At 42.2% G+C, this 27,179-nt stretch overlaps 1 protein-coding gene across 1 annotated transcript in view; it reads right to left on the reverse strand.

The window, feature by feature from the left end:
* Positions 1-22,000, reverse strand: part of TBX20 (T-box transcription factor 20) — a 50,190-nt gene extending 28,190 nt beyond the window's left edge. Inside the window, exons 1-5 of the mRNA XM_049893897.1 lie at positions 21,561-22,000; positions 17,968-18,226; positions 16,747-16,911; positions 12,841-12,949; positions 8,735-8,893 (exon numbers count right to left, since the gene is read on the reverse strand). Of these exons, the coding sequence (XP_049749854.1) occupies positions 8,735-8,893; positions 12,841-12,949; positions 16,747-16,911; positions 17,968-18,226; positions 21,561-21,687 (819 nt within the window). The 5' untranslated portion in view covers positions 21,688-22,000. The remainder of the gene's footprint in view (positions 1-8,734; positions 8,894-12,840; positions 12,950-16,746; positions 16,912-17,967; positions 18,227-21,560) is intronic.
* Between the last annotated feature and the right edge of the window lie 5,179 nt (positions 22,001-27,179).

Raw genomic sequence — 27,179 nt, forward strand, 5'->3', positions numbered from 1 at the left:
TAAAAAAAGAATCACAGTATGAAATATTAAGTGTCTATGCTGTGGTATTCATAATTTCCACAGTATTAACGTAGAAGAACCCATTGAATCATAGGCACTGCTCCTTCAAATTAAAAAACAAAACATTAGGCTGAAAAGCAAACAAAACACTGATTAAAGATACTTGACATGTAAAATCCCTGAATGTTAGAGCCAAAAGCCACCTCGGAGACCATGGAGTGCGTGCCCTCGTCCGACAGATGAGCACACTGGGGCAGGAAGAGCAGCATCAGTGCCAGCACGTAGCTGGTTTGTAACTTGATTAGAACTAAGGCAACATTTCAAGGGGGTCAGAGCTCCTTAGTATTAAAATTAGAACTTATATTAATTAGAGAAGGACACACACATAATACTCTGAACTGAGGGGAAAAAGCTATAGACTGAGGCATTTACTGTTTCTTCACATTAAGGAATAAACAATCAAAACAGCTTGAAATACTGTTTTGCCAAAAAGCAACTTTTCCCCTGATCAGAGTGTATCTATAGTTCATTTTAAACTCATGAAATGCTTTTTGGATTACAAGATAAAGGTATGATTTTTTACTTTTCATGTTCTCCTGAAAAGTGAACTAAACAAATGTACAAGTTGCAACAAAATTATTTCCCTCACTTAAAATGGAGCCTCCCACACTATCTCAACTGACTGCTCTTCTCTGTCAATAACACTGGCAAGCTAAAAGATTAGCTGATAACATTAATTTTAAAAGCACTTGACAGTGCCTCAGAAATGCTCATTTTTAGCCCATGGGTACTCACTCTAGAGCAGCTAAAGAAAATACCTAATTTTCTTTTTGGGTTAGTTATCAACACTGGTAAACAGGGAAGGAAATAAGCTAGATAAATAAGAAATCTGCCCTCAATGGATAGCATCATTTTATGTTAAGCATGCATGTAAAGAAATACACAGGAGCCTCTGAGGTTGCTTCTAACAGGAAGTCATCCAGAGTTCAAGGAGAATCTTCTCTTACACATGGCTACTGCTTTAATAGTCATGAATATCCCAAGGATGAAGTCTGTTTTAGTCATTCATTCAGACCAGGATTTAGTTTTGAAGGTCAATTTTCAAAAAAAAGAAAAAATGTATTTGAAATAAACTGTAAACATCTTCTGAAGCCCAGGCAATCAGCATGCTCTAAGATTATAAAATATCAGTACTAAAACCAAACCAAACCAAACACATTGCTGTCAAGTCAATTCCGACTCATAGCGACCCTATAGGACAGAGTAGAACTGCCCCATAGAGTTTCCAAGGAGCAGCTGGTGGATTTGAACTGCCGACCTCTTGGTTAGCAGCCGTAGCACTTAACCATTACGCCACCAGGGTTTCCGTAAAATATCAAGAAGACATTAAAATCCTCAAAGACAGGAACTATGTCTCTTTCCACTGAATGATTGTAAGTTAAAATGACTTGTTTCTAAAGGGCTCTCTATAGTTAATGAAGACACTTTGACAATATAATAAGTCATTCAACAAATATTTACTGAGAATGGATTACTCATCTGGCACTATGCTAGATGCTGGAGGGTGCAGTTAAAGAACACATGGTCTTTGCCCTAATGAAGCTCCAAACTCCAATGACCAGGCAGAGAGATGCACAGCTGACCACAACTTGAGGGGATTTAGGTGCCCCTAAAAAGAGTGGCACCACATCCACTAAGGGGTTAGTGACATTAAGAGTTATGTAATCAAATCCAGATGAAAAATTCAAACTGCGACTGTGCAGATAGAGCAATAAAAGTAAGGTTTCCTTATATTTATAAAATTGAAAAGTGAGCGGATTAGCCAATGAATAAGATTTTCTAGAGACAATGGCAGACAATTTACCTGATGGAAAAAAAGTTTTGAAAAAAATTCTTTTACAGCCATCCCTCTAAAATATCTGAAACTTATCAAGCTTTATGTCTTTACAGACAACAAGGATGGAAATCATTATCTATGTGTTGTGATAGTTAAAGAAACCCTGCAAAAAGATAAAAAGAATTGGTTCAGAATACGATGATGGTGGAGTTATCTTAAATCTGTCAGTGTTCTGATACCACATTGAAAAAATATACTCTCAAAACATGTGTGTTACTGAATCGATGTATCACCACATCTAATATTACTGCCATAACTTAGAACAAGGAAGTGAATTAAGGTCAACATGAGTTTTTAGATTTCTTTGGAATTTTCTTTCGTTATTAAAATTATCTACTTCCGATATCTTTTTAGTCCATCTTTTATAATCCCCAGGAGTGGCAACGGTAACATTTTTCTTTTCATTTTGATACAGTTTCAAGTTACAGAAAAATTGCAATAATAATACAAAGTGTTAAAAGACCTAATTTGCTGGTCTGACAGAGACTGGAGAAACCCCAAGAGTTTAGTCCCCAGACACCATTTTAACTCAGTACTGAAGTTACTCCTGAGGTTCACCCTTCAGCCAAAGATTAAACAAGTCTATGGGGCAAACAATAACACGCTTGAGGAGCACGCTTCATAGTTCAGTCATGTATACGAGAATAAATGGGCACACCTCCAGCCCAGAAGCAAAGACAAGAAGGCAGGAAGGGACAAGAAAACTTGACGAATGGAAACAGTGAGCCTGGGGTGGAGAAGGAGAGAGTGTGGGCAACCAATGTTGCAAAAAATTTGTGTATAATTGTTTAATGAGAAACGAATTTGCTCTATAAACTTTCACCTAAAGCATAATAAAAAAGAATAATACAAGGTGCTTTCTCATATACCCAGATTCACCAATTGGTTACAGCAACAATTTAATTATAATTCATGAATAAGAAAAAGAACTCAAGAAAATAATCAGATATTTACTTTCTCTATGCTTCTGGGTGGCACAAATGGTAATGCATTTGGCTGCTAACCAAAAAGCTGGCAGTTGGAGTCTACCCAAAGGCACCTCAGAAGAAAAGCCTTGCAATCTACTTCCAAAAAAAGTCAGCCAGTGAAAGCCCTATGGAGCGCAGTTCTACTCTGACACACGTGGGGTCACCATGAGTTGGAACGGACTCAAATGCAACTGGTTTGGTTTTTTGTTGTTTGGTTTGGTTTGGTTCATGGACCACTTTACCTAATTCTAGGGAAAAGAAATGTTTTTGGAATTTGGGGGGGGGGTAGAAAAAAAAGCTGAATGGATTTATTATTACTAAAATTATATGGGGGCTCTGGATTGACACTGCTATTCTGAGCAGGTTGAGCAGGTTTTAGGGAGTATTAATTAGCAGCACAGGGAGCGTGGGTTAAACTTCTTAGTGAACCCACACTGCCAATGGTGATAGCACCAGACTGAATATATTGGGGTATCCACAGTAAACACCCCAGAAACACTTGTTAAGTTTTAATTCAAGAACAGTCAGAAATACGATTTGATCTTTTCACCAGTTACATACTAAGTGAAACTCTTTGAGTTTACATAAAAAGCATTTTGTTTTTTTCTTTAATTTTAAGATAATTTTTAAATAGCAAAATTTTAACATTCTAGATAAATCAAATATTTTTAAAAGATCAGTGACAGACGTATTCCAGGTATTTAAATAAAAACCAGTGATAATATAGAAAAATTCATTTCTGAGAGTAAAGTTTTATATCCCTTTATGAAATCTGGGATAACTGAAAAAAAAAATACACAATTGAGAATTGATGAAAGAAAGTGGTAGCATATTACAGGCAGTGATTTCAGTCAAGCATTTCATTAACTCCCTGACATAGCATGTCTGAAGCTTCCAAGGTAATATTAAAAGAAGTATCAAAAAGTAACCAACTACCAAACATCAGATGAAGAGAAACCCATGTGAAACCAGAGGTACGGCTTCTTTGTAACTAAGAAATAAATTTAAAAACCAGCAATGTTTTTTCACTTTCTTAAGAAAAAGCTTTAACAGGTAAGAGTAGCCCGAATTTAAGAAATCCTGTTGGTTAATGTGTGTCTGTGGCTGTCAAGTATCATCAAATCAATTTTGACTCATAGTGGCCCCGTGTGACAGAGTATACCTGTCCCTTAGGGGTTTTTTTTAGGCTGTAATCTTTACGGGAGCAGATCACTAGATCTTTCTCTTGTCGAACTGCTGGGTAGGTTCAAATCTCCAGCCTTTCGGTTAGCAGCTCAGCTCTACACGTAGCTAAAGCACTAATTCGAGACAAAACACAACCTGTTTTTGTTTTGTGTGTGTGTGAATTATCTCAATAATATAGAACTTGATACATCTCCTGAGCAGAAATTTCACTCTTTCAACATTGCTATCATCTCTAGATAAATGTATGGATAACTGGAGGGCACACTTTGACACTGCCAGCTGTGCAAAGAGCAGGGAACCTTTTCCAATGGTTATCACTCACTGTGATACCACTGGACTCAGAAGCTAACTGAGGTTCCCAGCCACAAGGCGAAATTGGCCCTCAGAGACCATTTCTCCAATTATCAGGAAAAGGTCTGTCCAAAGGCATTTAAAAATGAAACCTGACCTACACTTCAACTCTACAGCAATGGTTTGCCTGCTCAGAAACAATGTATGACCTTTAAATCTTAAATTATGAAAGAGTTTGTTGAAAGTGTAATGTACTTAGCTTTTACCTAATAATATAAAGAAATACAATCACTCCCTTGCAAAAAGCAGAGAAAAAAAATAGCAAAATAGGGCCCCATGTTCATTGCTCATAAATAAAACTCCCAGCCACAATAAATGAGAAACGTTTTCAAAAATGCTATTGGAAACTTTGATTTGGCTTTTAATATACATAAAAATAACCATCCTACTCAAAGTTTAAGAGAAATGAAAGTGGCCCAAAGTGAGAACCCTTGTATCTTCTTCCTCTTTTCTCTTCCCTCTTTGTTCTGTGTGCATGAAAATATTCTAATGCTTTATTTACTATATATTTACTTTGCTTATTTACTATTTGTTTTATTTCGTTTGCTTTTAAAAAAAAAGGAAACCTTGGTGGTGTAGTGGTTAAGTGTTATGACTGTTAACCAAAAGGTCGGCAGTTTGAATCCACCAGGGGTTCCTTGGAAACTCTATGGGGCAGTTCTACTCTGTACTATAGGGTCGCTATGAGTCAGAATTGACTCAACAGCAATGGGTTTAAAAAAAAAAAAGTAGTGTACAAACATGGTGTTATGATAAAGAAGCAGTAGATGTAGGGAGGCCTAGAAAGAGTAGGGGAGAGCCTTAGAAAGGGTGTGTTGTTGTGTGCCCTCAAGTCAATTTCAACTCAGAGCGACCCTAAAGACAGAACAGCCCCATAGGGTTTTCTAGGCTGTAATCTTTACGGGAGCAGATTGTCAGGACTTTCCCCCTAGAGCAGCTAGTGGGTTCAAACTGCCAAACTTTTGGTAAGCAGCCGAGAGCTTAACCATTGTGCCACCAGGGCTCCTGAGAAAAGGGGATACCAAAAAATAAATAAATAAACCAAACCCATTGCTGTCAAGTCGATTTTGACTCATAAGAGTATTAAAACAAACAAACCCGGCGCTGTCTGGTCGATTCTGACTTATAGCCGCCCTATAAGACTTTTTTTTTTTTTTTTTTTTTATAAGACAGAGTAGAACTGCTTCATAGACTTTTCAAGGCTATAAATCTTATGGAAGCCAACTGCCGCATATTTCTCCTGTGAAGTGGCTGGTGGGTTCAAACCGCTGACCTATCCATCAGCAGCCGAGCACTTGACCACTGCACCACATAAAGGGTATAGGACTAGTAAATCCTAACTCCCAAGCTGAGTTATTCATTATGTATTTTGAGAACCTGCTATATGAATTTTGACTGGTCTTAAGAGGTTTATAAGTATTCACAAAACTGATCTATTAGTATACCAAATCAAATGTTTGGCTATTAATGAATGTGTGTGTGGTGTGTGGCACTGTGCTAGTTTTAAAAATGTGTGTATATAAATAAACTCAGACACAGTAGGATCCATTGAAGAGATTAATTCTGAATTTAGTCACTTCCATTATGAATAACTGAGCAGTAAAATGACATATTAATCATATTAATCTTTACACTTAATGACGGAGCAAAGAATAGGCACTGCTGGCTGGATTTTGAGCCTATTTATATTCTTAATCAGAAATAAACATTTTAAGAGGAGCAATTAGGATTGGATGGTATATTTATTAGTATCTTAACCTATTCTAATTTAGCAACATTTTCAAATTAGTTTTCAAACCTTTTGAGACTGTCAGTGGGCATTTCTTTGACCTTGCCATCTATGGTGATACCACCAAAAAGGTAGGAGAAAGAGCCAGAAGAGCAGAACTTCATGATGGGCTGTTACCAGCTGTGACCTTGAGTGGTTGGCTTAACCATTCTGAAACTCAAGTTCTTCATCTGTATACTAAGACGCCGTGGGTCTCCTTCAGATGATTAGTGTCAGAAATAAATGAGGTACTGAGAGAAAGATGGAGGAATTTCTAAAAATTAAAACGAATAAATCCAAACTATGAATTTTAATTGGATCCTAGTTCAGAAGAGAGAAAATATTATAAAAGACATTGTTAATCCATCTTGGAAATTTATTAGATGATATTGGGAATAATTATTATTAATTTCTTAGCTGTGATTATAGTATTATGGTTATATAATTAATGTCCTTATTGTTAGGATATACTTTAGGATTTGAAAATGATCTGGGGGAAAAAGCACATATACAAACTGAGAAAGAGCAAGAGAAAGGGAGAGAAAGAAAAAAGAGAGAGAGAGGCAAAGCAAATATTGCAAAATGTTGACAACTGTTGAATCGGGTGGAGGGTACATGGGAGTTTATTTACCAGTTGTTTAACTTTATTGTATATCTAAACTTTTTCTAAATAAAAAGTTGAATTGGAAAAAAAGAAGTAAATGACAATGTAATTAAAGCATGAGGCTCATATTAGATACAGGTAGCGTTCACAGATATTCCGGCTTCCATCTCAGCACGATCAACCGCTGCGTCTCACTTAGTGCTGTGTGGTGTGAACAGCATCTGCACACAGCAGGTAAGCAATACCATTTATCAGATAATAAATGAATATAAAGAGTTGAAATCCTCTATGAAGAATGTTGCAGAGTACACCAGAGTCAAAAGCTGAGAGGATGTAATGCTCTGCCTTCTTGGCGGCCATAGCTTAGTGTTAAGGAAACTCACTCTAAACCCAACTGCTTAGATTCAAATCTATGATAACCTAGGCGTGTTATCTGACTGTGTGCCTCAATTTTCCCAACTGCAAAATGCAGAATAATAGTAATAATAATGCTGTTTATCCAGTCTCATAATATTATCGATTAAATAAGGTAATATATTTCAAATGCTGCATCGTACACAGTAAGCACTACTATTGTGACGAGAATGACAACCTTCTATCCCTGTGTACCGTGATATGAGAGGCCCTGCCAACATTTGTTCAGGATTGTTCTTTCACCTATTAAACCAAATCTAAGGGATTGTACTTAGATGCTTCCTTTAATTTTGTTCTATGTAATTTTCAATAATAATAAAAAAATTTACCTAGTCATGGCTTTGGTTCTCTTTACAAAGACTTCTGATCAAAGCAGTAAAGCTTCTACATGACAAGATTTTATTTTATTCCCAATTACCAACAGAGTTTCTTGAATATTAGTATCTAATGTTTTATAGTATAAAAGCTATAAATCCAGTTAGTATAAAATGCATGTTTCAGGAATCTTATCTGAGCTCATGATATCTGCATTCCATGTTCCTTCAAATAAATAAGATTGTTGGTATCAATAGTTCCATGCATCTGAGTTTATTTATATATACCCACCAATGGTTCAATGGGATTGCTGATCAGGAAAAAAGAAAATGTATGAACGGGTGTCTAACAGCACCCAGCACTTGTTAGGCCCTTAAAAATAAATACATAGTGAGTTGGGCTAAACGTTGTGGGTGAAGAAATACATACATTTTAACTATGATGTACAATAGGGAAAGAGTAGAAAATATGTAACTCAATAATATAAATTGGATATCTTGATGTTAATTAAATGCACAACTGTTTACATAAACCAAAACCAAACCAAACCCAGTGCCATCGAGTCGGTTCCGAGTCACAACGACCCTATAAGACAGAGTAGAACTGCCCCACAGAGTTTCCAAGGAGCGCCTGGTGGATTCAAACTGCCGACCCTTATGGTTACCAGCTGTAGCACTTAACCACTACGCCACCAGGGTTTCCACTGCTTACATACAGCAGTTTATCACCCTTCAGAGACATTTAAAATCATTTTACTAGAATTATCTCACCCGTCATTACAGCTGAGTAAGCATCACAAGATATCTAAAGTGTCAGTAGTTTGGGCAGTTGGCTAGAATGCATGTGTGATTTAATTTAGCAGGAAAACTGAGCTTCTAAATGTCATGATGCTAAGACTGCATCATTATGTATGTCATGAAGCTCTACCATGAAGAGGAAAAGAAAGCAGATAATTTTCTGGAGAAGAGAATCCTAGAAGGCAGATTGGGTTGGGTTGGGGTGAGGTGGAGGAGTGGGCAATGAACAACCAGGTCAGGAATGTAAAGATTCTGGAAAAGATGGTATAATACAGACCCTCATAACCTTGAGCCATGTTCACTCAACACGCTCTTAGAGGTCTTGGAGCTGCTACTGAATAGCTTTCTCCCAAGTGATCTTCCACTCTGAGTACTGGGTTATCCCTTCTCTTTAAGGAAATGCAAGAACCTCCTAAATCCTTCCTGTATACTCACCAGTTGGTTCTGGTAGGCAGTGACTGCTGTAAAAACTGTCTCTGGAAAGATGAATGTTCTAAATTCTTCAGACTTCAGATTGAGCAATGAGGCCGTGTGGTCTTTCTTCTTAATGATATGTACCCGAGGCTGGTACTTATGCATTGAGTTCAAAATTATCTAAAAAAAGAGGTGGGAAGTACTGAATTTCAAATACTTATACATAAGTACTAAATAGGCCGAAAATGAGACAAAGGAGGAACCATAAATCTAGTTTCAAAATCACTTTTAAGATGGGGATCTACTTTTTCCATTCTTACGCCCAATCATTTTCACAAGATACTACGGTTTCATCCCTGTGACTCACAATTTACCAACACAAGTGCAAACAATGCAGGCTGCTTCGAGTGCCATTTTCAAAATGATAGAGGAAAAAATTGTCTGGAGGAAGAGTTTTATTTATTTGTTTTAATCACGTCTTTAAAAATGTTTTTTATTTGTTAGTATGATTAGCACGAAGGATGCATGCATGCCTAAATTTTCTAAAACAGGAAATTATGTATTGTAGGAGGCAGATTATTGCTTGCAGGGGGAGAAATAACCTCATTTAGGACGGTTATTTACCCTGGTAGGGCTGTGGTGAGGACCAGATGATGCAGCCTTCATGGTGGGGCCGGGTACCATTGCCATCAAGTCAATTCAAGAGTCAATCTTTGTGAAGCACATAGCAAATAGTTAAAAACCAAAACACCAGTTGCTGTCAAGTTGATTCTGACTCATGTGTCGCAGGATAAAACTTTGCTCCACAGAGTTTCAATGGCTGTGACCTTTTGGAAGCAGCTCACCAAGACTTTCTTCCAAGGCACCTCTCGGTGGGTTTGAACTGCCAAACTTTTGGTTAATACTTGAGTGCTTAACCATTAGTACTACCCAGGGGCTCCAGCATATTCGCTGGAATTTTATTTTTACGGTTATCGTGATGATTATTTCCGACAGCTTCATTCATTTCTAATTTCCGGTTACAAAACTAAATCTGAATAATAGCGATGGCCATCTTCAATTCTGTTGCTAATAAAAGTTTCCAAATATTTAGAAATCATAAACATACCCTGGTTAAAAAGGCAACCATGAGGTAGCAGTTTTCATGTATCATTTACATGAAATATGATTATTTGCCATTATGAAATCCAAGCAATAAAATTTATTTTCAAATACAAAAGGCTTTCCATATTTTTTCCTTTGCCATCCAGGCAGCTATCTAAATCTTTCCTGGGATAGCAGGGTTCACATTTTATGCTGCTCACCCCCAAGAACCTAGCAGAGAGCCTTCCTCTAGGGAGGCATTCAGTAAACACCTGCATTGAGTGTTTGTTGCTGCCACTAATGCTGCAATTGTTCCCTCCTTTGCTTTTTTTTTTTTTTTTTGCTTTATCATCTAAATGGGTGGGATGGATGAGTGCTTCTGCTGATCAACTTTAGCAAGTGAAATGCTAGTTACCGTGGAGCAATTGATATATAATCAGCCTCTCTCTGTGCTGAGGTGCAAGCCAATTTAAAGTTACAGGCCATTAACTGGAGTTGCATTGTAAAGAAGGCACCTTTTTATTATCTCAAACACGAACAGGAGTAGCTGAAATAAATAAGAGCTTCAAGTGAATAAAATAAACTTAAAAAAAAAAACCCATCTCTTTGTATAATGCCTTTATTTCAAGGAGTACTAGATATCTATGCTCAATCATAAACTCGAAGTGACAAAAGCAAACATTTGCCTCCTAATACTGATTTGAGAAAAAAAATCTAAATATTCATTATATGGTCCACTGAGGAGGCAGAAAGAATTTTCAAATCTCTCTCTCTCACAAACACACACACGCACACACACACCAAAATGGTGGGGCACTAAGCTTTAAATAAGTCCCCCCTTCAACCGCCCCCAAGATAAATTTCCTTAGAAAACAGGCACTGACAGGCTAAGACCCCAGACTGAGTCTTAGATCCCCAGGGCTCCTGACTAGCTCAAGCCCTCATGGGGCCAAGGAACATTGATATAAATGTGGGTTCTGCTTCATTTAAGAAATTAATTCCTCAAAACATGAAACTTTTGTGTTACAAAACTAAAAATACCTTTTTTACAAGGGGCTTCTTCAGGACTGATGAAAAGAAATTAAATAGCACAGGATTTAAAATATTTTCCTTCAATTTTTTGAACACACTAATTCTAGTGGGAAACGGTTATATTAAATCATAAAAGTTTGAAGCTAAAATGGACAGTAGCAACCATCTAAGACTAAACAATTTGTCAAAGTCTAGTCTTGGCACAATCAGACGGGAATCCAGAGCTCCTGAAATCCAGTCTAGGGCTATTCCCACCCATGAAGCTGATTTTAAAAGAAAAACATTTCAATTCTGGACAGCGGACCTCAAAATAAACTCTCAAATCTTTCTGGAATGGCCCAAACAATTCCTTTTAAAACTTCACATATAGAAAACACCAGGATCATTTAAGAATTCCTTTTCTCCCTGCAAAGATTTCACTGGAGCACAAGAAATTTTAATATGAAAGACATTAAGAATAATCATTGACCTATAAAAAATACCACTCTGATACTTCATAAATTTTGACCTGAAAAAAAATAATCTGTCAATGGAAACATCTTTAAAAGTAAATGAATAACAGGACAATTATGCCAAAATCCTTAAAAACAAGGTCAATTATCCTTTCTAGCACATAAAACAACAGAAGCCTATTAAACTACTTCTAAGATCCCAACACTGCCACCAGCAGAGTCGTGAGTTAATCTGATTACCTGGACTAAAAAAAAACGTCTCCTTTGAGCAATAGATGGTGGCAATGCCTGAAGTGATTTATTTGGTTCCAGGTCCAATTCAACAATTTGAAATCATATCTAGAACTCACTGATCTATTATCTACTTATTACCTTCTTCTTTGAGAAAGGTTTTGAAACACTTCCTCTAGATTGCATAGATCCAATAAAAACTAAATCTTCAGTAACAGGAGTCATAACAAAGGGAATAAGAGAGAGGATAATTATATCAGAATACCTAGGCCAAAGAGAGCAGCTAGGAAATGCCCGTGTGCTTTCTGGCAATCCCAGTAATCAGGGTAAAAAAGAAGCAGCATTCTCCTCATCAAAAAGAAGACTACACGAGGAAAAAGTTTTACAGAAAATAGTGGTAATGGTTACACAACACTGCGAATATAATCGATGCCACCAAATTGTATACTTAAAAAGGGTTAAAATGGAAAATTTTTTCATTATAAATATTTTTATCACAATAAAAATAATAATGAGTATGCAAGTTTGTCCAGAGAGGCTAAAGTTTTTGTAGCACAAAATCTAAAACAATTTGTATGCAAATCTGTTTAAAAACCTGGGATAACATCACAGACAACACCTTAATAAAGAATCTTATCAATGTGTGAGAGCCTGTGTCAACGGCTTTTGGTTCTGTTAACTACTGGTATGAGTTCAGGGTCCTAATTTCTTTTTCCACACCTTGATGAACTTCTTATTGACACAAAATCAAATTGTTTTGATTTGTTTTGAGTTTCAGGACTTCCCAATGCTTTAAATTCACGAGTTTCTCCACAAAAGGAATCTATAATGGGTAAACAGCACTTTCCCAAAATTCTCTGGACATAAAGTTCTTTTAATCAAAGGCGTCTCACATGAACGTATTCTACAGAAGAAACTTTGGGAAACCCCCATAGAAGGTCTTAGCCCCATTCCCTTTGTGTTGTATTATCAGATATACCACTGACAGAAATTAGATGTTTAACCCAAGAACAGACTGCAGTAGCCTCCAAAATACAAACTCCCTTTATTTAGTTGGTGTAGATGGTAAGGTAGTGGTAGAATTCTGAGGAAATCCACGGTACTGAAGGTCCAGAAACCTCTCACATAGCAATGGTACAAGGCATCCCTGTAACTCACCTCCTGACAACAGCAGTCAAGATCCCCTGAGAAACACATGAACATTCTCACAGAATGACAAACACATGGGGATGGAGAGAGAAAGGAAGAAAGGAATCATGGGAGAGGATTTTGTGGAACCTGTCCATTCCACTCAAGGGAACTTGCGTAGTCCAAGAATACTGTACTTACGTGGCCATGTTGATCCAGTTCATTGTTGGTGAGCTTCACTTTTTCAAAAGATACCATCTGCTTGAGTAGCTGCTCACCCGTAAAAGGAGAATCTGGGTGCACATATAGCCTAAGAAAATCATGAGAGAATTTTATCAGGACATTTGTAAAAACTCCGTTCTCTGGGGATGTAAAATATTCTGGTTCTTGAGGGACCCACAAACCTCCCGTAAGTGGTTAATTTTATTTGCCCCACATATTTCAAATTTATTAATTACAGCAATGCTAAAATAACTCTAAATGCATTTTTTTGTGTAACAATGATCTATAAATAAATGGTCTAAAATAAATTTTCGAATTATCTGCTGAGCAAGCCATTTTGTCATTTTTTTAAAGTAGCTTTGTTTTTGTTTCCATCTATCTAGTCAGCTACTGGTCCACTTTAGTCAAATATAAAAGCTTACTGTTGTAGACTATGTTACACTGCTTACTTAATAAGTTTCTGTTAGTAAGTGTGGAAACCCTGGTGGCATAATGGTTAAGAGCTATGGCTGCTAACCAAAAGGCTGGCAGTTTAAATCCACCGGTCACTCCTTAGAAACCATATGGGGCAGTTCTACTCTGTCTTATAAGGGTCACTCTGAGTCAGAATCGACTAGATGGCAACGGGTTTGGCTTTTTGTTTTTTTCTTATTGAGTGTTGCTAAAAAGCAATGAAGACATAAAGAGTATAAAAGAGGAAACAATTTTAGAGAATCCATTTATTTAAACTTAAAGGTGACTAGTTTAAAGTTTGTGTTCTTTATAAATACAAGACAGAATAATTTTCATACAGTGACATAGGAACTGCTTATAGTCTACAGATCAAAGTTCAGAGCCTGTTGCTCCTCCTGGTACCTTAAATGCTCCTCTTTCATCATCATCTATTCAAGTGTTCATGGAATGAGAGTGAAAACCAGCTGGATAACCTCCAAGTTAATTTTATTTATTTGTAAAGAAATGAAGCAAAAAGAGAGAGAGAGAAAAGCTCTGATGGGAAAAATCTATTCATCATTTATTGAGCAGCTGCTAGGTGTAAGGCAATCTTTTCCTCACTCAGTGTTAGATGCAGGAGATTTATTCTACCGGCCACCATCGCACTAAGCACAATGCGTTCAATGCTGGTATCCTCTCTACATAAGCCTTTCCGAAGCCAGTGAGCGATTACGGAACTAATGAGAGGGAAAACAAAATTCTTTTGTCTTTTTTTTTATGTAACAGGCTATTTACATCTAAATTTTGTATAAGATACTTATAATGATAATTAGACAAAATATTTTAGTTCGAGTTATGAGGAACCGGAAAAACCAAGAAAAAAAAAATCTCAAATGTTTTCTTTGCAATATTCATGTAAAGAACAAAAACTCTGTGCTGTGGTTTGTCACAGTGTCCTAAGAACAGAAGAACTGGACGCATATGCTGGAATTCACAAAGCCCACCAGAAGCAAAGAACAAAAAGGGCTGACAGCGCTAAAAATTTTTAACAGACCCACGAAAGAACTTTACAGGCTTAAGAGTTTGGCTGTCTGTTTGACTGTTTTTAGGAGAAGTGTGAGCAATCGTCTTTCAATTATTCTTTGATAACACAATCATAATAGCTTTTCAAGTGTCATCCCTCCAAGGCTATAACTTTATAGATGCAATTGTTTTATTAACTGGCACTGCATCCCCACTTCCCCCAAAAAGGTCCCAAAATATTGAAAAGTCCTAGAAGTTGATGAAATATTCCCTCTTTAAATATGATCTTTACCATATTTAGTCACATTAATAGAAAGATTATTTATTACTTAAAAGCAAATGCCCCATACGAAAATACACCATTATTTTAGATCAGGCATATCTTGTCCATTTTTACAATCAAAAGATGTTGTCAAGCATTATTTCTTTCGATTAGTACCAACTGACCAATGAACTTTAGTCTGAAATAAAAATACTTCAAAGACCTAGCACCCCAAGGAATTTCCACCATCAGAACAAAAAATTATCACCTCCCAAGTTCCTCATCTTTCCCTTATGCAGCCAGAAAATATGGCAAACTATTTCTTTTAATGATAATAAAAAGAGTGGTTGCTTAAATTATCTACATTATTTCTATCCCACAATGTACTAACATTTCTATCTAATATCAATATAAATAAATTGACCTAGGATGAATGAAAAAGCATAAGGGAAGCCCCTCCTGTCTCAAGTCTGCGGGACTTAAAATTCCAGCAATAGCTTAAACATGCTTCAGTTGAGATAGTGTATTAGTACAAGGTCTACTTCTCCAACCAGAACAGATTAGTAACATAAACAAGGCATGTCATATTCCAAAGTCCTGCTGGCCTGCACCAGTTCCCCATACCTTCAGATAGGAAGAAAACGTATGTTAAATAAGAGGGATTAACTTCTTTGAGGAGAGACTTGGTAAAGGAAAAAAAACGGGGAGGGAGGGGAAGGTGCTTGTAAGAATGATTAGGAATCTGCTCAAATTCTCTTTCTCTCTTTCTGGTTTAAAACAATATTGCAAACATCCACTCAGCCAAGGAAACTCAAAAATAATTTAAAAATCGGCTGTTTTAAAGTAAGAAGTAGAGAACACTAAATTCTATTCAATTTAATGTCTAGTGTACACTGATGAATCTTGTTCTTTTTTTTTTTAATAAGCAGCGATTTAAAAAAAAAAATTTTTTTTTCCTGACAGTTAACATACTGGCTTGGGGGGACCGGAAGATGTTCACCTTAGTCTCCTGTGAGGGTGCAAAGGCTGAGCGCCTGCTTTTAATCTCTTCACTAGAGCACTTAGCATTCTGTAAGCTCAATAATATGATCAACTACTAATTAAACTTAATATCCCACCTGAACTGTCTAGTTGTCTGTGTTGACTCTGTGCCTTGACAAAGACCCCAGAGGAGACTCTTAAAAAGAACCAGCCATAACTTCCAAGTTCCTAAATCTGCACATTTAATTTTCAGCTCTGATATAAACTTTCCTTCAGTTGCAAAAATTAGGTAGTCATAAAACAACTTAAAATCTGTGAGACTTGGTCTTAGAAACCCAGAGTTAAAGTCAGCTAATATTCTTTGTTTTGTGTTCAAGTATGAAGTTAGAGTCCTGTAGCCTTTAGATAGGGGCCTTCAGATAGGCAAAGACAGGGTCTTCCCCAACTCCACCCCTCAGAATGCTGACTTGGAGAAAGCGGCAACAGTGAAGGTTTGCCGGGGTTTTTTTAAAACGGGTGCCCCTGGAAAAACACTGGCATGAATACCACAAAAACAAACATATATGATCCCTAATACATTTAATAAGTAATATTTCACATAAAAGAATATTAACCTGAAGTTGAATTACAGTTATTCACTAAAGTTATTATTAAGGAGGGAAAAAAAGAGTTTACTTTTCTTTAAAAATCTCTGAACCCTTTACTAATCAAAAACAACCAAGCTTTACTCAAAATGATGTTTATTATGTATAGATATAGCCCACATTATTAGCAAATACTTGGTATAAGCAACCACTTATAACCCACCCATTTGGGGGGAAGCAGGCTGTAAGTGGGTTTGTTCAATCTGGTTTAAGTCGCCAACTGGAAATGATGGTAGTCATGTGAACTGGCTCCTGATGTCTAACAGATATTTACATTACAATTTAAGGAAAACTTTGAAACAAATTATGACAAAAGATAAAAATAAAGGCAGTGTTTCATCTGGGAGCAAACTGCCTTTCTCAGAGATAAATGCTTATTTTATACAGTCAGTCCTGGGGCGCTCAGGCTTGTAAAGCTCTCTTACCAGAGCCGGCGGCTTTAAAAACAGACCTACTTAAAACTCAAACAGCCTGGGCGGAGACATCCTGCCAACAGGGTTAACTTTTCGGCTAGGGACAAAAACCCGACCCAACCGCACGAACCTGGCGGGCAGCGGAGGGTCGGCCTTGCCGGCCACCAGCCAGGAGGACCGGTGGTAGGCGTAGCGGTACCTCTTGTTGTCCACGGGGACGATGTCCATCAGGACTATGTACTTGGCCTCAGGATCCACTCCCGAAAACGACACCCGGATGGTTGGAAACATCCTCCTAACACAGGGAAACAAAAAGAATTGGCCCAAGCTCAGGCTGTCTAGTGAGCAGAACTGGCGGGGGGGGGGAGTGAAAAGCGTCCCACTCTCCTCCCTCCCCAGCCTTCCAGCCCCCTTTGTTGCTCTAAAGCCACAAAGCTATGAGTACAGAAAGAGCCGACTTTCTCCCTAGCCTAGGTCATTTTAAGTGCCAGTCCTCTTTGCTCGGTGAAAAGTTTTTGTAAACACCCTAAAGTCTGTGCTTAGAGAAAATCCTACGCGTTTTCATTAGCAAGCCGGTCAGGCTCCTGAGGCCCATTGGTCTGCGTAGTTGACGGAGTCCTGCAACCCACCAGCGCCCCAGCTAGAGTTCTTGGCCCAGAAGCCAGGCTCACCAGTTGGATTTCAGAAGACCCTCGGGGTATTTCCCAGGGTCCCCAGCTGGAGAGGACAAGGGTCTACGGCCACGGACTTCCTGAGCCTTGTCCCAGCCCAGGGGAGCCGCCTGCACCCCCAGGGACTTCCTGCCAGCCCCACCCCATCCACTCGCCCTGGAACCCACCGGGAAAGCGCCCCTTCCTACGGGGAGTCTCGTTTCAAATTTCATTCTTCTGCCCAGCGTTTTATTTTACTATTCAATAGGAGCTGTCGGCTTCTGAAAATTGAGGCAAATAAAACGAGAAACTACACCCCCTTGATGCACCCCGCCCAGCCTTCAAGGCCTTCCCTGTACCACCGGCTCCAGTTCCCTCCTCCCTACGGATTTAGACCCGGCATCCCCAAACCCTCCGGACTACAGGGAGCGGAGGCTGTCCCCACCCTCCACCCCAGCTGTGAGTGTTAACCCAGTGCCTTGCTCTTCAAAGCCGGGTAGGCTCTCCGGGCCAGACTCGGAGAATGCTGATGACATCCCTCTCAGCAGCTCCTTCCAAAGGCAAGTAGGAGGAAAGAAGCCGTCCGTAGGGCGAGACTTCCTCTCTATGCTCCAGGATCACTGAGTTTCATCAGTTTCTGGAGGTGCACTAAGCCACCCAGGGCGCCACCCCTGTCCCCCACTCCTGACCTGCCCAGCTACCTGCCCGACTTGGTGATGATCATCTCCGTGCCCAGCTCGTGGAATTTGTCCCAAAGCTCCTTGGTCTCCAGGCTGCAGGCAATTTTGGCCATTTCCTCGCTGGGCATGATGGGGGTGGTAGGGATCAGCGGCTCCGTACACAGAGAGGAGGATGGGCTACTGCTGCCACCGCTGCCACCGACACCAAACTCCCCATGGGCGTCCAGGCTGGTCAGCTCACCCAGGGGCTGGGCGCAGGATGACTTCTCCACAAATTGCTCTGGTGGCAAGAAGAATGGAGAATGACAGCTGACACTGTCAAGCAAGGAAATATTTGGGAAGGAGAACAGCACAACTAAAACAGGCAGCTGGATTTGACTTTAGAAAGTTAAGGTCAGAAACTCAAGGGCACCAGGGATGATCCATTATTATACAGAACTTGCCTGCAATTTCCATGGAGTGACACGCCCAAGGCATGCTTGCTGAACCAAGGGAGTGCATTCTGGAGCCTGGGCTTGTTACCGCCAGTACTGAAACCCACTTTGGGGAATCAAAATGTGAGGGGTGGAGAAAGAGAAAGACGGCGATTGGGGAAGGATTAAGAGTAAGGATCCCCCTTCTGTTATCCCTCCCAGATTCTAGATTCCACAGCTCACAGGAAGTTCTGCCTTTCTGACAACTAGCAGAGACTTTTCTCCACGGAGATCAAGGGAATGAATAGAGCACCACCTTCCTCACTTTGAGAAGAACTTTCCCTTCCTCCCTCAAGCCCTCTCTCCATAAGATAGAATGAAGGGGGGCGGCAGGGAAATGGAAGAAACTGGGGTGCAGTAAAACATCAGTCACATCACCTCTCTGGCTGGCCCTTAGTTTCCAAGGCATTTAGAGGAGAGAGTTAGATTAGATTATTTTTACAATATTCCTCCCACCCTGAGATCCTCTGAAAGACCATGGCATATTCAGCTTGCTGAATCACAGGAACAAGCTCTCTGGGCCATTTTTTTGGAATAGACTTGGAACAATTCCTTCGGGGGTGATGTGTGTATTTTTCCCCCCATAAAAAGTTCCTGTAAGTGAGGAAAACAGCCCCAACCCCAGGCTACCACAGCATTAATAACATGGGAAGGTTGCTTTACCCTCCACCCTCAAGCTGGAACACTGCTGCCTGTGAACCACACATTCTCCTCCACAGCTGATAAGCACCTGGGACTACACCAGTCACTTTGATGGAATACAGGGGAACTTTTGTAATTGTCCCAATTATCTTCCATCCCTTAAAAAAGAAACTACTTGAATCTGCAAGGAGGAGCTGATCTCCAAACAATTCTAAGTACCTTCAAAGTTCTGCATGTATGTGTGTCCGTATAATATGTATGATGTATACAGACACATGTAACTAACGTGTATATATCATATAAAATGTTTTGTTATATCCCACACTTCTCCTCGACATGGGGCAGGCAAGCAAGAAATAGAGAAACTGTTGAATTTTTACCTTTTCTTCTCTTACAGTGATAATCCAGCTCACAGACATGTTTTAAAAATAAATTGAATTAAGTTTCTTCTTTTTTTGATCAAAAGGGAAACAGGTCATGGTAACATCTTATTTTCTAGTAATAGTTTCAGAAAGATATTTGCATGATATCTTTATAGGGAATTATCAAGTGGTGTTAAAAAGATTTCTTATTTTCCAGCTGTTGGAAAAAGCAAGCTCCCTAAGGGTCTCAGGGTTGGGAAGCAGAGGAGGAAGAAAATGATTAGAAATGATCTAGGCGTCTGAGGCAATTCTTTTTTTAAAAGAATTAGTATGCTTAAATGGGCACTCCTGGGGCACTGTGGACCTCACCCTACAGTTCGCTTTAACATCTCCCTCGCGTTTTCGGTACTACATTCTCTCTTATCGGGATCTTTAGGTGCTTCTTTTGCTGGAGTCTGGTTGCCAGTTACTAATGGTGCTCTGTTGAACAGTGTCAGGGACAAGAATGCCTGCTTATTCTTCTAGAACCCCTCCCAAAAGCCCAGGGCTGAGACCCTCATTTTACAAACTATGATGGGGGGTAGAGGAAGTCTGCTGTGAGCTGGCAACTGCTTTACGGTTTAGAATTTAATAGAAAGTGACGTTTCTCAGGAAAATAAACAGAGAAGGAAACAATGTTGAAATGACAGTGAAGCTGGACTGTTTTCCAGTCTGCTGTCTGTATTTCTGTCACAAATTTTAACCCAGGATATTCCTTTCCTGTTAGGTACCAAACTGAAATGGGGGTGTTTATAAAGAATTCAGGGGCTCCTAAGAAGGAATAGATAATGTTGAGAAATCTCTCAAATTTAATTCTGAAATTGGTAGTTCATTTATTTCCAAACAATTGAGGTTAATTTTATTAATTATTTCAATTTTTTGGCAGGTTTAGATTTAGACGGGGTAGGTGGGAAGAACCAGGCAAAGGGAATGGAAACCTGGCAAGCTTGGAGAATCTTTTTGCCATTAGGCTTCCAGTAGATGTTCCGGATTCCTTTTCCCTGGTTTCAATTTGCTACATAGATTTTAATTCTGTTTCCTTTCTGCTCAGACCCCTTATTTGCTGCTGCTGCTTCTTATTATTATTGAGGTCTTTAATGTGTTGGGTAGAATAGAGAGAAGGAAGGAAAAAAATTGGTGAGGGTTAAAAAAGAAAAAAAAATACCCCGAGTTTATAAGTTGCTGTTTTTCAGAGGTTTAGGTTTACCAGATGACCAGGATGTGTAGTCCTAATTTCCTGGGGCCCCAAAAGGCAATGATGAAAACATTTCTTTCTAAAAGATTCTTCTTTCTCTTTCATTTGTAAAGGGATTTTTTTTTTAAAGACACTTAGGCAGTTTCTTTCCCACACAATTCACTAGTGCTGAGGGGAACATAATCTCTATTCTCCTTTTACTCTTCTATAAATGGTAAAAGTTGCTAAATAAACAGTGTAACTAAAAGTTGAGGAATTTGGAAAATGGTTACTGGTTAATGTTTTTGCCAACCTTCACTGAAAATGATTGCAGTTGTAAAATGATGTCTTACTGGTAAGCCTGGAGCTCCTGCGAGGAAAACGGTTCAGAGGGGAAAAAACTGGCTTATTCTACGGCACTTCACAGTGGTTTGAAGGAGTTGACTGTTGAATCGAAGTCCAGGGGAAAATAAATTTAAACTGATTTTTGTGTGTGTGTGTGTGAAGTCTCTTAGAATCTTCTTAGTTTCAAATGCTGATGTTACACGTCCCGTATATCTCGTTGAGTTTGAAAAGGTGTTTTCATTATTATTTATCCCTAGACTAAGTAAATAGTGCTCCATATACATACATATCATATGTCCGACTTGTTATGAGGATTCTGAACAAATCGATAAGGAAAGCCCCCAAAAGGAGATGCAATACTGGTAATATATAAGAGGCTGTGAAAAAACAGTGGACCCCAAAGAAAACTTGGGCCAAAAAGAGAAAAATCTCCCACTCCTGGACCTGTGGCCTATGGCCCGAGGATCCGTCGCTGCCCCGCGCGGGGGAAGGTGGCCACCCGAGCCACCACCCTCGTGTGCCTCCCGTGGCCAGGCGACAGACACACACACACCGCCCATGCCAGGCAGTCCGACTTACCCAGCGGTTTGATGGTGTTCTCCGTGACCTCCTTCTCCTTGGAGCCGCCGCTCGACATAAGCGCGGCGATGGAGAAGGCGTTGGCCCGGGAGGAGAGCTGAGGCTTGGGCGACGCAGTGAATTCCATGGCCCCCAGCGTGGGGTCCTGGCCAGGGACTGGGCCTGCCGAGTTGCCTTCCAGATTCCCAAGGGAGACAAAGACCCGAAACACAGCGCAAAGTTCCTGAGTGCGATCACAGCGGAGCCAGGGACTCCGGACGTGTCAGTTCCAACCTCCCAAAGCTCCACACTGGTCTCTCCTTTCCCCGACCGCAAGGCCCCAGAGCCGCGGAGACTTCGGAGTTAGCCAGAGAACAAGTGAGAGAAACAACTGGGACTCAACCAGACGCGCAAATACTGGGGCGCTCCGCAAGACGAGAGGCTGAACCACTCGAAGCCGGAGACCAGCATCAGCAGCGCAAAGCCCAGGGATCCCGCAGCACCCCTCCCGCGTGTTTCTACCCTTCCTCGCTGGGGACAGCCGGAGCCACCTAAGCTTTAGGGAGGTAGTTGCCGGCCTAGCGCCCCTCCAAGTGGCCGTGCTGAGCGGGGCGCGGCGCTCAGGACACTGTGCCGGGGCGCTCGCAGCCCTGAGCCTTAATTCGCTGGCCGCAGCAATGCCGGCGGACCGCAGCCAGTCACAGCAGTCCCACGTCACCGCTTCCTGATTCCACTGCCGGGGGCGGGGCCGCGTGTCCGGCCCGCGAGGGCGAGCAGGAGGCGAGGCGCCCGCGTGGCCTCGCGCCGCGACTGTGTGGCATCCTGGAACCCGTTCGGGGAAAGGGGTGCCACACGCCGGACGGGCACAGCTGTCGCAGAAGCCGCTTGCCTGGCGTCGTAGTCCCGGGGCGCAGGGCGGTGCGCGCTGTCGGGAGAGGGCGTCTTTGGCACCGCCCAAGACCCAGGATCCCGGGCGTGGGCCCAGTCAGGGAAGCTATGCCAGAGGAAGCCTCGGGATTTCATGCTTCCTCCATTCTTTTTCTTACCCTTGCTCAAAGTTCCAAAAGAAAGTTGGGATGCGCTAGGTAGAGCAGAATCCCGCGCCGCGTAGCCGGCGCTAACGTTCCCGATCCTGAACTTCCAGATTGGTCTCACACTCGGGGCGCCCCTAGGACTGGGTCCCCGCGCTCTCTGGGCCCCAAAGTCTATTTGTCTAGCCATCTGACTGTGTATGGGGCTGGTAAGGCTCACCCTGCAAAAGATACGCACAGGGAATGCTGCGAGCATTTGGCAAGGGTGCTGCTCTCAGGAACCATGGCTTCTGCTCCGCACCAGAGAGACTTTCATCTGAAGTCCCTATTCCCGAGAGGGACTCTGGAAAGTGGGACTGTGGCATAAGGGAAGGAGAGGGAGGAGGCGCGGTGCCGGGACGCGGCACTCGGAGGTGACCGCGCGACGCGCAGTAGGCGAGTGTGCGCCTCGCAGTGCCCGCACAGATGCTTAACCCTTCTGCCTTCACAAACTCGGCTGGGACCAGGACTTCCCAAGACTTTGTGGGGGGCGTCCCGTTGGCCTGGATGAGCCTGAATAACTCAAATTCTCTGAATTCGCAGGGTAATCCACTTCACTTGGAGCCATGTAAACTCAGGCTGACACACACACTCAAGCTGTACGTGTAAATATTTGCCCTCCTTTCCAGCCAGTCGGTCTGGCGATTAGAAGCCTCTTGGTGGGTCTTTAAAAAAAAAAAAAAAAGTCCCCATATCCCACCAGCCCTTTTCTCCCCTCAATTCCTGAAATAAACGTATAGGAAAAAACTAAAAGTCAAAATCGCTGCAGAGAATGATTATGTAAGCAAAATGTTGACGTCTGGGAAAGTCATGACTTTAAGCCTGTCTTGTCATCGTGTGTCAATAGTTTTAACAAGGTGGTGCGTGGAGGTGACTAAGAAGATTTTGATATCAGTCTCGACGTGCAAAGTGCGTAGTCTAGAAGTGCACATGCGTAAATGTTTTGGAAAATTCGTAAAACAGACTTTTTGGTGCTGAAAGGAGTTTAGGCTGTCACCCAACTCATCTCCGTTTGCTATGAAGAGAGAAAACCGGGTCCTTCACGGCCAAGCGGGGCACTCCTCCCTCCAACCCACAGTGCCGGGAAGAGGCAAAAGGGAACTTGGAAGAAGCACTCCCGGCCACGTCCTTGGTCACACCCTGGCCCTGCAGCTCCGACTGTTCATGCGAGAGTGATAGTAGAGGTAATGCTGGCTTCGAGCAGAAGGCATCCAGATTAAACCTCAGGAAGAACAGAGATGCTTCCAGGATCAGCTTCTATTCTTGAATCTTTGATCCTCTGTTGTTTTTGGCCAACCCAGGTCCTTCAGTTTTTAAAGTCCTCCACTCTAACATACATAGGAACACACCTTGTCAATTTAACTACGACATTTCCTTATCTTGAATGCATGGCACACACTGGTTTCTTTCCTGTCTCAAATGGTTAGGGTTCGACCTGAAGCAAGATTTCTGTCAAGAGGTTTTTTTTTTTGTTTGTTTTTGGGCGGGCGGGGAGCTATGGGGAGGGCAGGAGTCCTGGTTAGGCTCCACCTTGATAGATGGTCCAGCAATGTATTGCGGGTCTTGTTCTCCTGATTTAGTTTTCTAACATTTGCCATGGAATTATACTTTAATTAAGAAACAAAATACAAAACCTTGCCATGACATTTCCACACAGTAAAAGATGTTGTCTTAATTATCTTAATGGTTCAGACTGAAATTTTGAATAATTCCATGAGAGGGACATCTTCAGAAAAAGTGAGAAAGCAAGAACCAAACCTACTGCCTCGGAGTCCATTCCGACTCAGAGCTACCCTAGAGGACAGAGTAGAAGTGCCCCATAGGGTTTCCAAGGCCGTAAATCTTCGCGGAAGCCGACTGGAGGAAGCAAGAGAAAGGCTGAATTGCCCCAAATCAGTTTCCATCCTCTTTTCCAAGTGTCCAAGCGTCCTTAGCCCAGCTCTGGGTCTGTTGTGGGCAGGGAGACCTATTCATCCTGTTAAGGGTGAAATAAGGGTGAAATAGGAAGCCAGAAAATCTGAGCGAGCGCGGGCGGAGGCAAGCGGCAAACCAGGGGAACTGAAAGGCCCTTTTAAGCAAAGCCGGGCGCAAAAGGTGAGCCGTTTGGGAATCCCTAACAAGCTATGCATCTTGTTGGTGTTGAAACCGCGGCAGTAAAACATCATTATCAGGGGCACACTGTCCCTCCTCTTAGATTTATTGCCTTTGCAAATCAATATGGTACTATAAAAACGGGGAACGGGTGTTTTCGCGGAGAGGTGTTGTCAAAGCGCGAACCAGAGGCCTCCCAATGCGGAGAGAGCCAAGTTCTGAGGCCCCTTCAAAACCCTAATGTTAGCACGGGTTAGCAAGAAAAGGCACCAGAGTAGTTGAAACAAAGAGATCACGTCCCTCCAGGCCTTTCTCAGGCTCACGGCCGGCGGGCGGGGCTGCTTTCGGGTACTGGATAGAGCATTGGACTTGGAGAAGGCTTTGAATCCTGACTTTAGCACGCATCAGCCCGGAGATTTTGTGTAAATCGCCTAACCTCTCAAAGCCTCAATTTCATCATCTACTAAAATGGGGCCAATAATTCATTCCTACCTGAAAGGTGGCTCTGTGGATTAAGGCGATGTTCTTAAAGGCCTGGCACATAGTAGTTATTATTCCATCATAGGTACAAACAAGTACAGAATTTTATTATATTTAATTATGGAAGTGTAGTGTCAGGATTGCAAAGACATATCTCTCAGGTGCTCAAGCAAAATTAACTGCGTAGATAATTTGGGAACGTACCAAAGGATTGGGGTCACATGGTGGTATTGGACCATTATTTCCATCCCGTTAAAATGTGGACTTTAGAAATGTACATTTTGATTATACGCCCAAATTTGGTTATACGGAGTTTGATTATACGGAGGACTGGAAGATCTTGTCTCCCTAAAAGTTAGTCGATCCTGACAATTGTCCGGGAAACAATTGGTTTCCTGCTTTTGGTCAATGGTCCCTTGCTTAACGAACGGTAACGCAGAACCCTTAAGCTATGGGCAGCCGGACCTGTTCCCCTCTGTAGACACCAGGGGCTCGGGATCCGTTTCCTTCAGCCCCGCACTGTCCGCGGACGACAGGAGGTGGCAACCAAAGAGGAAAAAGAAGACAAGCCTCTCAGCACAACGGACGGCTCCCCAGACTTCCTGGGGTACTTGCTAATCCCGGCTCAAAATTCCGTCCCGATCCTCTCTTTCGCCCTTTTTGGTAGACGTTTTAAAAGCAACAGCAACGGGCCTCGGTGTCTTCAGATTCCTAAATTCTGTTCACCGAACAAGAAAGGCGCCCAAAGCCCTGTGGGGAGGGCGGCGAAAGCCCCTGGGAGGCCGCTGCGGCGCGTCCCTGGGGCGCATCGAGAGCAGCGCGCGGTCCTGCGCCGGGCAGGGGAGCGCGCGGCGCGGCCACGGATCACCAAGCGGCTAGAGGGCGGGTCCGAGTCTTTGCTCCGAGAAGTCTAGGCCTCCCTGCGAAGTACATCCTGACGGGGTTAAGTTTTTTCCAATCCAGGTGATCCCAGAGAAGCGACCCCTCCCAGGCCAGCCCCAAGAACGTCCTGGGAGTCCAGGCCTTGGGCCGCCCCGGGAGGCGTCGGGTCCGGGCCGTTCGACGCGCCCTCGCCCAGTTCCCGCTCTAAGGGCAAAGATCCAGGTGCTGGAGGGCGCGGGCGGAGGTCTTCATCTGACGTGCCGCGGTGGCGTGTCTGCGCGTGCGGCCTGGGCTTTTACACCCGCGCCCAGCTGTGGGACCAAGGAAAGAATGTCTTCTGGGCTTAGGGAAAGGACCCTCAGGCAGGAGCCCCCGGTGAACGCCACTTAACCAGCCAGGGCTTAGGCCCCTAGCTGCGGGCAGCCGGGGCGCGCTCCCGCTCCGTGGCCCGCCTACGGGTGCCCGCGCGGAACCCTGCGGTCGCCCTGTGTGCGGCCCCCGGGCCTTCTCCTCCTCCCATACTCACTGAACCGCACCCGCCTGTCCTCGTAGACGCTTCTCCTCTCGCCTCAGGGCAGAGGTCAGGCGCGTCGCGGGGCCTCAGAGACTTCTCACAGTACGGCTCTCATGTCGGCGACCCTCCCGTTCCTCCCATCGGCCACTCGTTTCCCGGTTCATCCTCCACGAGCTGGAGACTGCAGGACCGGGTCAGGCCTCCTTGTGACAGGCGAAGAACCCGCTCACTACAGTAGAGTACAAAATTCGCAGATTCATCCCAAGAATGGCACAGAACCCAAAACTACTATTCCCCCACCCCTGTACTCTCTCTTCTTCCTCGCTTCCTTTTCCTTCTCTTCCCCTTCCTCCTTCGTGTGTGCCTTTCCGCTCCAACCCTGCTTTACAGCTGCTTCCCCACGACCCTCTCCCAATCGCCCGTCCTCAGAAGGATCCTGTCTTTATTTCTAATTTACATATTTTGGCACATCATGGATTTTTTTTGCATGAATTTTTATTTTTTAAAATTGCTACATTAAAATATTATTTTCATAATTAAAAAATTTAAGGCGTTCCTTAAACTTTGGGCTCTCACCCTAGCTAGCCCAGGCCCTGCCAGGAA

This window comes from Elephas maximus, chromosome 8 (assembly GCF_024166365.1).
Source record: "Elephas maximus indicus isolate mEleMax1 chromosome 8, mEleMax1 primary haplotype, whole genome shotgun sequence".
NCBI classification, from domain to species: domain Eukaryota; kingdom Metazoa; phylum Chordata; class Mammalia; order Proboscidea; family Elephantidae; genus Elephas; species Elephas maximus.